The sequence below is a fragment of the Nipponia nippon genome, unplaced genomic scaffold (genome assembly GCF_047370975.1).
Source record: "Nipponia nippon isolate SJK-2023a ecotype South Korea unplaced genomic scaffold, ASM4737097v1 scaffold_8, whole genome shotgun sequence".
Lineage (NCBI taxonomy): Eukaryota > Metazoa > Chordata > Aves > Pelecaniformes > Threskiornithidae > Nipponia > Nipponia nippon.
This window is the reverse complement of record NW_028262402.1, coordinates 14,496,255-14,509,127: the sequence shown is the minus strand read 5'-3', so window position 1 is coordinate 14,509,127 and position 12,873 is coordinate 14,496,255. Positions and strand designations below refer to the sequence as shown.

The following is a 12,873-nucleotide window of genomic DNA, read 5'->3' as shown; positions in this document are numbered from 1 at the left end:
TGTGACACATGAACACCAATATATTTTGTTGTAGGTTCCCAGTAAAACAGCTCTGAGCTTAGCAAGACTCCTAGATTTAAGTTGTAGCCAGGAAAATACAACTATTCCATGCTTTAAGTGGTAATAATGTATTGCCTCTCTACAGGATTGAGAGGTTTATTTTCTTTATGCTTTACCAAGGCTACTGTTTATTACACAGATAGACATCATCTCCCTGTATCAATAGAGTGTGCTGACATCATTCTTCTTGCTTTATGCAACATGGATAATTAAAATCATAATCCCAATTGACCTCAGGGCATCTGTTTAGACTTTCTAGCCTAAAGAGGAATTTCTGATGCAGGTTGGAAAGAGGAGAAAGTTACCCTCTAAAGAAGTGTGTGATTAGGATAGATTCAGCAGCAGCAGCAGATCTAGTAAAGCAGTAACATATTTAAGACATTTTGCTGCCTTATCCCATCTAATACATATGTAGGAGTAAAATGGCTTGTAAAAGACTAGCAAAAGGGAGGCAGCATTAAATGGAGGGAATTAATTGAAGGAAAAGTGTCCTTCCTTTACTTGGGACATTCCTGAAAGCAAAGTATTGGAATTGAATGAGGAAACAGATCTTTAAATTTTTTTATTATCTGTATTTGTTTCACTAATGGCTTGTTTTCATTTTCAGTTACATCTTAAGATTCTCTCATCAGAGCCAAACCTATTGGAAGAAGTATCCAGATTGTCAACACAACTTGAGGAAACTTGGATTCATCTGCGGACTCTCTTCAATCAGAGTCTGTGTGTGTTAACATATATGAAAAGTGCTTTGCTGTAAAATACCTAAGGGTTTTGTCTGCATAAAATTCCCCTCAGAATAATAGTACAATTTATTACCAAAAAATACTGGATTCCAAGAATTATACTGGGACTTCTGATGCTGTATTTTATACATCTGTGTATGGCAAAGTATTTTAGAACATGCATAACTGAGTTTTTTTTTTTTTTTTCACTTCAGTCAGAGAAAAAATTAATATGTGCAGCTTAAATATTCATGTTGTGTTAATTTCTGGTGTCAGTGAACAAACAGTTGGACAGCTATAGGTAATGTACCTAGCTACCTTGTGTTTTCATGACCAAAAATGTAGATCAGAATGAAGAAATGACCTGCAGGGAAAAAAAAACAGTGATAATGTAATTTCTGTCCAGGAGATGAAAATTTATATTGTTCTTGATGAACAGTTATTGTTGATGCAAAAATAAAACTAGAAGTCTGAATTATTAACAATTTATTAACATTAGTTTAAAGCAAATGATTATAAAAATTGCAGTCCTCTGCAATCAGAGCGCTCTTCCTATAAAGTTTGTAAAAATTAGTTTTCTTCTCACTTTGGCAAGCTGTGTTCACTATTTTGCATCAGACACCTATTTCTGAAAGCAAAGATTTCTAGGTGCACTACAAATTATGGAACTTGAAAAAAAACAAAGCTAAACCAAAAAAACTCACCCATTTTTTGTAAGCAGGTTTCTTGCTCTAATTTTGGAGGCTCAATTTCTTAGAAAAATTAGGATTCTTTTCTCAAGGAGATAAAGATTACTGGAATAAAAGCTTTTTGTTGTGGGGAATTTTTAACTGAATCAGATGCTATTTTTATTAGTTGATATTTAGGTTTCAAATAATAAGGTTTGGGCAGAGTTTGGGAACTCACGAATACGATTATCTTAAACTTTGGTCTTTGAGAGTACTGCCTCACAGCAGAAGAATATCCTGAACAAGGACTTTGCTGTATTTCACATGCTGCAGCTACAGGCATAGACTAACAGAGTAACTAAAACAAGTATATGCAATTTTGATGAGGAAACTTGAAAGATGGGTTCCTTGCATTTGGCATAAGTTTTGTTGTTCTATATATGTGGGTTTGTTTTTTTTTTTTTAATGCTATCACATTATGGAATTCTATTAGTTATGTATCACAAACAAATTATTTGCAACCATGTACATGCAGCGTAGAGTACAGAATACTGCCTGAAACAAGTGACAATTCCACATGTATCCTGCAATCAGCATCCCTTTGGGTGCTCAAATTTGCAAGAAAAGTCATCAGGGTTTTTAAACGATTGCAGAGGTGATGGGAAGTCAGCTTTTACAGCTTCTCTATGGTGTTCTGACTGTTCTTTATCCATAACTGACTCATATTAAAGCCTGAAGAGAACAGAGAAATACGGAAGTTTACAGACTGTGGCATTCTAGCCGTTTAGGACTGAGAATGTGGAGTCCATGGGAATGATGTACACCTGAGGGTTTTTTAATGAAGTTTACTACTGAGATTTAAGAAAATCCTTTGTACCATAGAATGATTAACTTCTGGTGATATGATTCTCAAGAATCCATTACTCCCAATTTCTTGAGTGGATCTGAAGCAGTTCCAAATCCCTCAAATGTCAATGTAATACATAATAAACCTCTGAGCTTATAGGTGTTATGTAAGTAGTGTAGAAGACCTTAATCAATCATTTTTTGAACCAAGACATTATAATATTAAAAGATGAGTAAGTCAGGAGTTGTGGACCTGCCTCAGTAGAAGGAACAGTGGATAAAGAACTTTTCTCTTGGATCAGAGCAAAGGTCTGTCAGGCCTAGTGTTGTGTCTCCAGCTGGAGCAAGGAATAGATGCAAAGGGTCTAGCAAACAGGTCATGTATAAAGTGATCCTTTCTCAGGCACATCACACCAGCTTTCAGCAGACAGCTGTTTAGACGCTTCATGACCCAGCTGTATTCTAACAGTTTTGTTTAATATTCTGTGACAGACCTGTTTGTTCTCTCTGAGTTCATCTAATCTCTTTTAGAACCCATTTATCCTTCACAGCATCCTGTTGTAATGGGACCTACAATTTAATTAAATACTAAGGGAAATAATGTATTTCTGTTTGTATACTCCAGACCTGCTATCTTCTAATGTTGTATGCCCCTCCTACTTCTTGAATGTGAGAAATAATAACTGTGCTCTAGTCTTCGTGCTTCACTGCCTCTCAGCCATGGAGCAGTTGTGAACTCGTTTCTACTTATGAAGGAGATACTTCATTTTACTGAGTGTGCACATGCGTTTTTTTCACTGACGTACGAAAGCCTTTTTTGGGCACAGATGTTTAAATGTGTATGTACAAGATTCATCTACGAAACTTGTGAGATCTGTAGAGGAGGGGGTTTTTTGTTTTTGTTTTTTTTTCTGGACTACTTGATGTAATCAGGAAAAAAAAGACATACTTTTTGCCAAACAGGCCATTCTTCTGAAAGCAGAACCAGTGCACTAATTTTTGTGAAGGATTTATGTGTAACACCGTTGACATAATTTTTGCAGTCTGGATGATCTCATTAAATGTTTTAATGCAGTTTCTTATATCGTATACAAATGTGTTTTAAGTCTACCTGGAACACTTCAATTGTTTCCTTCAGAAAATAGTCCTTAGATGTTAGTGATATCCCACCTCCTTTATTCTTTTGTCTTTTCCTCAGCAGTCCTAGTCATCACTGCTATTTCAGGAGTGTTGGACTCTTCTTAAAGCTGTTTCCAGTCTTACACCAATAGCTCTGATTGCTTCTTGTTCTTAGCCTTTTATTTTGTCCTGTTTTTCTCCATATCAAAATGATGAGTAACTTTCTGCCATTAATAATTTCTTCAGAAATAAAAAATAATTTCCACTTCCTAGTGGATGCAAGTGGATATTTCACCTGCTACTTCCTGTATTATTTCTTCACCTAAGACATCAAGGACAATATCTTGTGATACTAGTCAAAAGTTGTTGATTACAAGTGGTAAGACACATTACAATTGAATTTGATAGATTGGGCTTTGCGTTACCCAAAAGAACTCAATTAAGCCTATTGACGTTGTAATGGCATACGCAGTAGGGTGTGAGAAAAATCATTATCCGGATTAAGTGATATAGTTGTTGTTAACCCTAGGTTTTCTTCCAAGCAGGACAACTACTGAGGAGTTTACCATTCTTGCGCAATGCCAAGCCTGTTTTAGGCTAGCTCTGACTGTTGCTGTTAACAATTCTCCATGTTATGGTGTGTCACAGCACTCCTCCCAGCTGCTTCTTGTTACTCGCCTCTGCCTCCCTATGTTCTTTCCTGTGCTCCATTTTCACCATGATTTTTCTCTCTTTTGGCTTCTGAGCGTAGCTGCTCCTTGTAGCAACTCCTGTACACAGCAGTCCTGTCAAGTTAGGTCTCAGTAGTTCCACTATTTTCTTTTGACTGTGTTGTGCTTTCCAAACTGATTTGGAACTCACGGTTGTTTTGGCATCAAACCGGGTAATTGGATCTTGTTCCCTGAATTTGTTGCTGGCTGGATTCAAACTCTGACCAGTGAAGGTTGCTTCTCTGTGAGCCATAATAAGCCTTCACTTCATCTTTCCTTTTTCTTTCAAGTAAAAATAGAGGTATTAGGAGGAAAAACGTACAAATGTGAAGTGAGAGTAAACAGATGCAAATATTTACACATTGTTCAGCAGCCAGCGTAGACCACTGGCCTGAAGCACTTACACACTTTGTACATGTCAAATTTCACTCTTGCTTCTTCCAAAGAAATGTTAGGAAAGGTTTGATCTGTTGATCCGTGTTGAAGGAGTTTAGCATTGTTTAAAGGTAACCAATATATAAGTAGTTTCTCCTTCCGACTGTTGACATCAGCAGATGTTGCTGAGCATGGTATGTTAGCGCGTCAGTCTTTTTAGCACATCACCAGTTGCAAAACTTGTGCTTCTTAAGAATTACTTGTTTGATGAAAAAAATATCTTTCTAAAAGAAATAATTTACCTTTTCAGAGATGAGGAATCTAATCAGTGCCTTACTTGATGTCCGTGCAAGGAGTCTGTGTTACTTTTTCGATGGATTTGCAGTACCTGTTAGAGGAGAATAAAATGCTGTCGTTAAATGTCCTTAGCACCTGTGCTTTTTCTTTTTGTGAAGCAGTGATAAGTTGAAAGAAAAATGAAGGACACAATAACTAAGATACTTCTACCCTGGCGGTTACATGTTCCCCAGAAAGACTGAGTGAGCTCTCTAATGCTCCGTTGCACATCATGGAGCTTTGCCTGTTAGTGGCAGTCTCTGAAAGATACCTTTTCTCTACTGATGCATGTACTGCTAGTTCACAAAACAGTCCATGTGGCTAAGTGGAGGTGCATATTATATTGCCCTGACTCTCCAGTGTGTTAAAAGGACTGCTGTGCTGGCTCTGTGTGTGTTAGAATATGCCAGTGTTAAGGGTCATCCCCCTGAAGGATCAGACCACCTCGGTGACTGGCAGTTACCTGAAATCAACCACAGAAGAAATCAGAATAAGGTAGAATAAAATAATGTATTTGTAGAATCCTCACTCAGTTGCTATGGTTGTAAAGGCTATGGAAATAAAAAGAAAGTTACCTACTTGAATTAGGTCCAGGGGATTCCTTTGTCCTGCGTTAGCCTGTAGCCAAGTTGATAGTTGTTTTACAGCTACATAGCTGAAGGTCTAGCACTTACTGTCTCTTGAGTTACCCAATGTTGGTCTTGGAATAAGACGTGAATTTAGCAACTCATCCCATGCGTTAGCACCCCTAACCCTCCTTGAGAGTTACTCAGATTTGCACATCTCAAAAGGATTTTGTAAACTAAGCTCAGTAAAAAGTGGTTATGACATTCCTCTCTTACAACCAGTGATGTTCCCTACTGCTTTGGAAATGTTAGCATCTCTTTGGCATAGCTGGAACTGAAAAGTCATCAGCCTGTTGTAACACAAGATGTCCCTTCCTGTCATGTGGGGCAAAGTTTAATTACACAGGTAGATGTGTTCTCAGGGTGTGTCAGGTTACATTTTCTGTTGAACGTAAGGTTTGCTCACACAGGGTTTTGCAGCTGGTTGTTACTCACATTTGAGACTAACCTCGGTATTTGCCTTTTGCTTTGGGTTGGTGAGGGGTGACTGCCCAACTCTTTTTGAAGAATCCCATTTCAACAAAATCAAAATAAATATAAGCTATTTCAGAGTGCTTACATCAGTGCTTAAATGAGATAGTTTATTCATGGTGCTAGGGTAGACAGTAGTATCTGTACAGAAATTCCTGCAGCTCCCTTCATATTGATGGCTGAGGATGACATACTACTGCTGCATATGGAAAGGGCATAAATCCTTGAGGCCCTTTTTGCTTCAGTCTTCACAGGCAAAGCCTGCTTCTGTTTTCTGTGTGTACCAGCATCCTTTCCGAAGGAGAGGAGCTGCCAACAAAGGGGGAGTAATGGGTTAGGAGGAGTTTAGAGCACAGTGCTCGGAAGTCACCTTATAACCATGGGACAGCACAGGACTTAGGCACAGATGCTGTCCAATATAATAGCATTGCCTATCAGCTATAAAAAAAGCATTGTGATTGGGGAGGTCCCCGAAAACTGGATTGAGACTGTTTTGCCCATTTTTAAAAAAGGTGAAGTGGAGCGTCCAGGGAACTATTGGTTGATCAAACTTATCTCAGTCTCCAAAACAATCACGGATCATGTGCTGTGTGTGCTTTTGGAATCCATCTCCAGTACACAAAGGGCAAGATGATGAAGAACAACCAGCAGAGAGTCATGAGGGCAAATCGTGCTTGACCAAGCTGGTTGCCTTCTAGGATGAAGTGACTGGTTAGGTGGACAAAGGAAGAGCCATGAATTTAATGATAAAATTCAGTGCAAGTATAACAGTATGTAATTACTTAGTAGTCTGTTATTAAAACTTGCAAATTGCTGCTGTTAAAGTCAACAGGCATGCTGTCAGTTAAGATTTTGCAAATTTTGGTGCTTGTTTATTGCATTGTATGCCATGTACCTTTTATACCGTGAGCTAGCTTATGGGTGATACTGGGTCTACAGCATAGAGGTGTGAATTACTTTTGTAGTAATCCAGTATAATTGGCATTACAGAAACTAATTTAGTCACGTTCTAATTATGCCTAATACATTACTATTTTTTTAAATATCCCATAGCAAAGAAGCTCAGTAAATTAGATGCAGCAATGTTGAATAATGCTACTGGCATTCGAGAGATTTGTCATGAGGTGTAGAAGAATTAGACTGCCAAGCAAGTTGAAAGTATTTCAACTGAATGTCTGATAAGAAAAATTATTCTAAAATTGGTGGGTGCCACAACACCTTTGACCATTTTACAGGTTCTTCCCTTTTATCCCTGGAGGTTTCATTCTCGTGTATCACCACTGTATTATGTCCCCTGCTGCAGCTATAGATCTTTCTTCTTTTTATAATAGCTTCTACAGCCTGACTGTTTTATAACCATTCGGTAACACAATTTGTGCCTGAGCAAAGACCCTCTTCCTAGGGTACAAGGCATTTAGTCTGGGAATGGTGAGAGGTCCAAGGAACACTGTTAAGAGAGACTGTCAAAGTGTGTAGCCAGCTCAGAAAGAGACACAAAGTCTTAGGGAAAAGGTGATGTCTAGAAATGTATTTTGGAGCAAGACTCTGCTGCTTAGGCTTGGAGACAGTAGGAACCTCAAAATTGTAAAAGAAACAGGCTGGGATGTATCTTTTTAGGAGCTGGGGAATTACTGCAATCAAATCTCACTCCTTAGCAAAGACAACACCTGAGGTGGTGTAAAGAACCCGTGCAGTCAGAAGTCAGAAAGATTGTCAGTCCTCGGGAAGAGGATGGACCCCAGTACAGTGGTACTTGGCCGAGGAGAGGATGTCCTCTCTAGTGATGCCGTTCCCTTTGCAGCATCTCCCACAATAATTAATGAAATTATCAGAGCAGATACCTGAATACCAGAGCAGGAGTTACAACAAAAAAAAATGCTAGGAAGAGAGGGACACAGAGCCTCTTTTTACACAGGAGGAATGGGAGACAGTGAAGTAAATAGCAGTGATCCTGCATGGAACCAAGGATCTGATTGCTGAAAGCCCACAGTGGCTAGAGGCAGGCATCCACATGTTCCTCCTCTTCCCTGCCTAGCAGTGGAGCATTGTGGCCACGCTGTAGAAGCTCTCTTCTTTACAGCAAGGTGACTGCAAGATCTTGCCTTTATGCCTTACATAGTTCCCACAGGCAATTCTGCTTAGTCAGGGTTACAGAGTCCAAAAGCGGCCCCCCACTGTTAAACATTGAGGATATCATATGCATGGTAACATGCAAGTTGCAAGATGTCTCCTGGCCTTCCTTAGGGAAGCAGACAGGAATGATTTCTTCATAAACAGAGGAGCCAAAGCTGGAATTCAGCCTCTCAGAGAACTGTAGCTGTTTTCTATATAAATTGGGAATCACGTCTGCATATTTTGATTGCCACTGTCAAGATCCTAAACGGCGGCAGAAAAAAAATGATGTAGTGGGCAAATACAAAGATATTGTCGAAGCATTTACTTGATAAAATTATGTGGAAAATGTACCAATTTTTCCCCAACAGAAACCTATTAGTGAGATATACTGAATGTTTCTAAGGGTTGTCAAGACCTGAACAGATTTGTCTTTACAAAATAGAAGGTTAAGTTAAGATTTATTTTTTCATGAAAATACCTGTTTCTGTGAGCTTGGAAAATTTGTTAACCTACTTTATAACTATTTGATTAATCTACTTTGTAAAGAAAGAAAATACTGAAATTGTCAAAATGAAAGAAAAAAATCAGTGAAATATTAGAGGTAAAATAATGAAGTAAACTTTAATCCTAAGCGATAATGATACTGAAAACAGTATGTGCTAATGAAAGTTTGACCATGTTAGATTCTCTGCTCCATGCGTGTGAGAATATTTCTTAGCTGAGACTAGTGCCTGGCAGTTAAAGAATAAATCTTAATTATAGCATACATGTATAAACCAGGCTATTTTGACATGACTGAGGAGGTGCTGTTCTTCTGACACTTGCCATTTCCTTTCATGCTGACAGGAGAGGCTTTGAAAAATCTCATACATTTTAGATACTAGTCCAGATTTAGATACTAGTCCAGATTTATTGTTCTTGTGATTTAAATACTCTTTTAAATACTGGTTACAGTCCTAAAAGAGATGCTATGGTCTAGGTAACTATTAAGCTGTGTTAGCTCTCTGCTTTTAATAACTGACAGCCCTAAGTGAACTGTCAATTAGAATGACAGATTCCTGTTGATTAGAGATATCCACAGTGAATCTCTAGCCACTGACAAGAAACAGGCTTCTATGCTACAAGACAGTCTGCTGTAATAACAGGGAAAAAAAATATGTTTTATAATAAGCCATAAGTGAATTTTCTGCTGTCTTTGAATAATAATATAGTATGTTATTTTGAAAAGGGATTGGGGTAAAAGCTTTAAACAAGAGAGACTTTTGCAAAGCTTATGAAGACAAGATTGCTAAATAAAATACCTGAATCTTAATCAATCAGTATTGAGAACTACATTCAGAAAAGCTAAGTAACTGTTTTATGTGCATTGGAGAGTATTAAATGAAATAATCCATTGCCTTTAAACAGAAAAGGACAACTGACAGTTTTGAATGATGTTCCAGTCTCTGTTATTCTGTTGAAATAAGTCTACATGGCCACAGGCTTTTTGCCTCTCACAAATATTAACCTAACTAGGTATTGGAAATATGTATAGATAGCAACAGACAAATGAAAACAGATTTTAAATCTAATAAAATATTAAAATTCTGTGCTTAAGAGAATTGTATGATTTTCCTCCTTCTCCAATCAGATTTTACTTTTTTCCAGAAAGACACTCTCAAGATCATCTTCTTAACTATAACTATCATCATCCCCAAACTAGAAAAGCAAAGATTTACTAGCATTTATTGTTGACCTTTCCAATTATTTCTGCCAATCCTCTCTCAGTTTCTGCAAAATTGTTCTTTCAGTATTCACCCCACTGCTTCCATGTATCATTTACAGAAATTTTAAGAGCTGAATAAAACATTGTGGACACATCTGGTCAATTCAGCATTTTTATCCTCTATGTTCCATATTTCTAAACAAGATTCTCTCTTTACATTGCTTAGTTATGCTTTTCTCCTTTAACTAAAAGGGAGGGTGTCTTACTAAAATGACAGGATTGTTCCGCAGATTGTACTAAGATAAAGGAAAAATCTTATTTGTTCCATTAATCTCTTTAATTTCCATTCTAGGATTCAAACTGTAACAATTATCCTCTGTTACAGTCTGCTTCTATTCCTGTTAGAGACTAACTTGAAAGACAAGTGCTTCTTTTCCCATTGTTATTTCGCTAGCAACCACATTCTGAAGAGCTAATTCTCAGTCTAAGCAGCACCCACTCATTTTATAATGTTGGTAATAATTTCCACTTGCTCAATGGGAGGTCCTTTCATCCAAAGACTTAAAGCACTTGGATAAATTTAGCTTGACAGCAAACCATGAATATAGGTAACTGTTATCAGAACTGTGTGACATGTAGGGAAATGGACCATGTAAGTATAGTACCATGTAGAAATAGCTGTATGTTGTCATGTAGGAGTGTTAGCTAGAGGCTGGGTTCCCAGTTATGGCTTCCAGGCCTAAACAGTTTGGTGCTAGCTTGCTACCTCTTGCTTTTTTCATCATACAGTCTTGATAGATCCGTTGTTGCTGAATGTCCTTTAAGAAGTCAGCAGAACAACCAGAAATAGTACAGAGGAATTTCAACTCTTGGCTCTTTGTCCTGCCACTCAGTATTAGTCCTGTCTTGAGATAGTTGGGGCTAGAAGAAGAGGAGTGATGAAAATCAAGATTTCTGCATTCATGGTAAGCTGGAAAAAGAGCAAACCCCGTCTTCCAGATTCCATGTTGCGACCTATGGTTTTGAGATCTGACCAACTGTGTTTTTGTGAAGATCACTGCTCAAGCATTTTACCTAGGAGTTCCTAATAACTCAACCTATCTTCATCTCTGGCAAAAGCCTTCAGTGCTCACCTGTATTAACTCCAAACAGCACTTCTAGGTTTATAGGGAAAATAGAGTGATATATTACCATTATGCAAAATAAGTTACCCACCCAGTCAAATGCTTACAGCCTTGCTGTACTTCAACTCAAACCAATTTCTTTCTAGCAACAGTAAAAGAATACTAAATGGTCAAGGCTGTCTCCTAGTAAGACCGGTTCATATAATAGTGTTCATATTCATGGATGGATAGATAGCAACCTCTGGGTTTGATTCTACCCAGAAATGCAATGAATGAGGAATTGTTCTGTGAATTCAAATCACTTCAGTCGTGTGAGTCATCATGTTGTCATCTGAGTGCTGACAAATCTAGTCATAATGTTGTTAAAAGCTGTCCCCTCTCTTTCTCCTTTTCCCCTATGAAGACTTCTATCTGGATAGCCAAAGTGATAGTAAAGAATGTGTTGCTGTCCCTCAGCTATTTCACTCTTTTACATATGATGAAAGGAAGTTTACATTTAAAAGATAGGGACAAAGAGATGAAGATGAAGTGTAGCCATGCATTTACTTCCCTTCCTGTGCTGTGGGGCCCTGATTATTTGCTTGAGAGCCCACAAATCATGTCCCTGAAGTTCATATAATGAAAGGTTGTAAATGTACATGGAGGAGCAACAAAAAGACAAGGCTTTTGTCTGACTTTTCAGCGTGCTTGGTTTTCAGGATATTGATTATCTGCGGATCTAGTAGTGTGATGCGTTATTGAAGTGGCCTAACATTTCCCCTAAGTTTCTGGTTTTATTTGCACATAACTTCAATCACACATGTAGCGCATGGCATCAGAACTCCCATGTCAGACTTCTTTGCAACTCTTAGGCCATAGTGAGCCACCATATGGAGTTCCAAGCTTGGTGGGCTTCAGGATATATATATATAAACAATTAGTAACTAACTAATTAACTGTGCAAATGCCTTACTGTGAGTCAAAACCATCAGTCTTTGGAAGTGCCCACATAGCAGGAGATTTTCTTGGCCAAAGTTTTTCTGTGATGTGAAGAACAGAAAAGTTATTTAGGAAAATAACCTATAGGAAAAATCACTTCAGTAAGATCATATTTTTATCCAGCCTGCTGTCTAAATTTTGCTTTATGCTGAGATAACAAATGTGAAACTTGTGTGATGGCTCTGTTAGATCTGACCAAAGGGGCCAAAGGCAGACGCCAAGGAAAAGTGAAACACAGCAAACATACCTGATACTTCCTCTGAAATATTTTCTCAGCCTTTACCAATTTGAAATTAATGGACTATCTGAGACAAAGGTGGTTTCTAACTGTTCTGTGATATTGAACCATGGATTTTTCTTTCATGAATCTGCCTGGCATCTTTTGACTCCATCTACATTTTTGGCATCTGCAGTATCTCATGGCAAGGAGTTCCACAGCTTGCCTGCGCACAGCTACCTCCTCTTGCTTGCTTTGAGGCTGGTTACTTGCTAACTCTATCTTATTCCCCCTAGTTCTTTCACTGAAAAAAGCCACAAACAACTAATCCTTATCTGTCCTGGGTTCCCCCTGCCCTGCCCCCCTGTTGATTTTCTAGGTCTTTAGTTTGGGTAAAATTAAAAAGGAAACAGTTGCAAAGATGACCTTGTAATGGGAAGAAAACCTTCTACCTAAGCAATGTAGATATAGGTATGTATAAATGCTGAGCTGTGTAGGCATTCTTATTTAGAAAATGAAAAATAATTTTTATATGACTTCATGTTTTGAATCCTTTGATAAACAACCATGAAGGCTGATTATTTCTTGAGTTGTAGGCAGCTTGGGATAACTGTAAACATCAGAGAGTAAGTCACTGGCTGCATCATCCTCTTAGTTAGCTGGCAGCGTATTATATCTGGAAAGAAAACACAGGCAAACCTTTTGGAATCCCTATCCTGGTTTTTAAGTGTATCTTAAAAAAATGTCCACAAAGCAGCAAATGAGAGACAGACTTCAGGTAACAAACTTGAATTGTGGTTT

At 38.1% G+C, this 12,873-nt stretch overlaps 1 protein-coding gene across 5 annotated transcripts in view; it reads left to right on the top strand.

The window, feature by feature from the left end:
- The window catches only part of WDR36 (WD repeat domain 36), a 38,054-nt gene extending 33,130 nt beyond the window's left edge, over positions 1–4,924 (top strand). For all 5 annotated transcript variants that reach the window (XM_087742110.1, XM_087742107.1, XM_087742108.1 and 2 more), the window contains one exon: positions 668–4,924. In XM_087742110.1, the coding sequence (XP_087598236.1) occupies positions 668–817 (150 nt within the window). In that variant the 3' untranslated portion in view covers positions 818–4,924. The remainder of the gene's footprint in view (positions 1–667) is intronic.
- Positions 4,925–12,873: the final 7,949 nt, after the last annotated feature.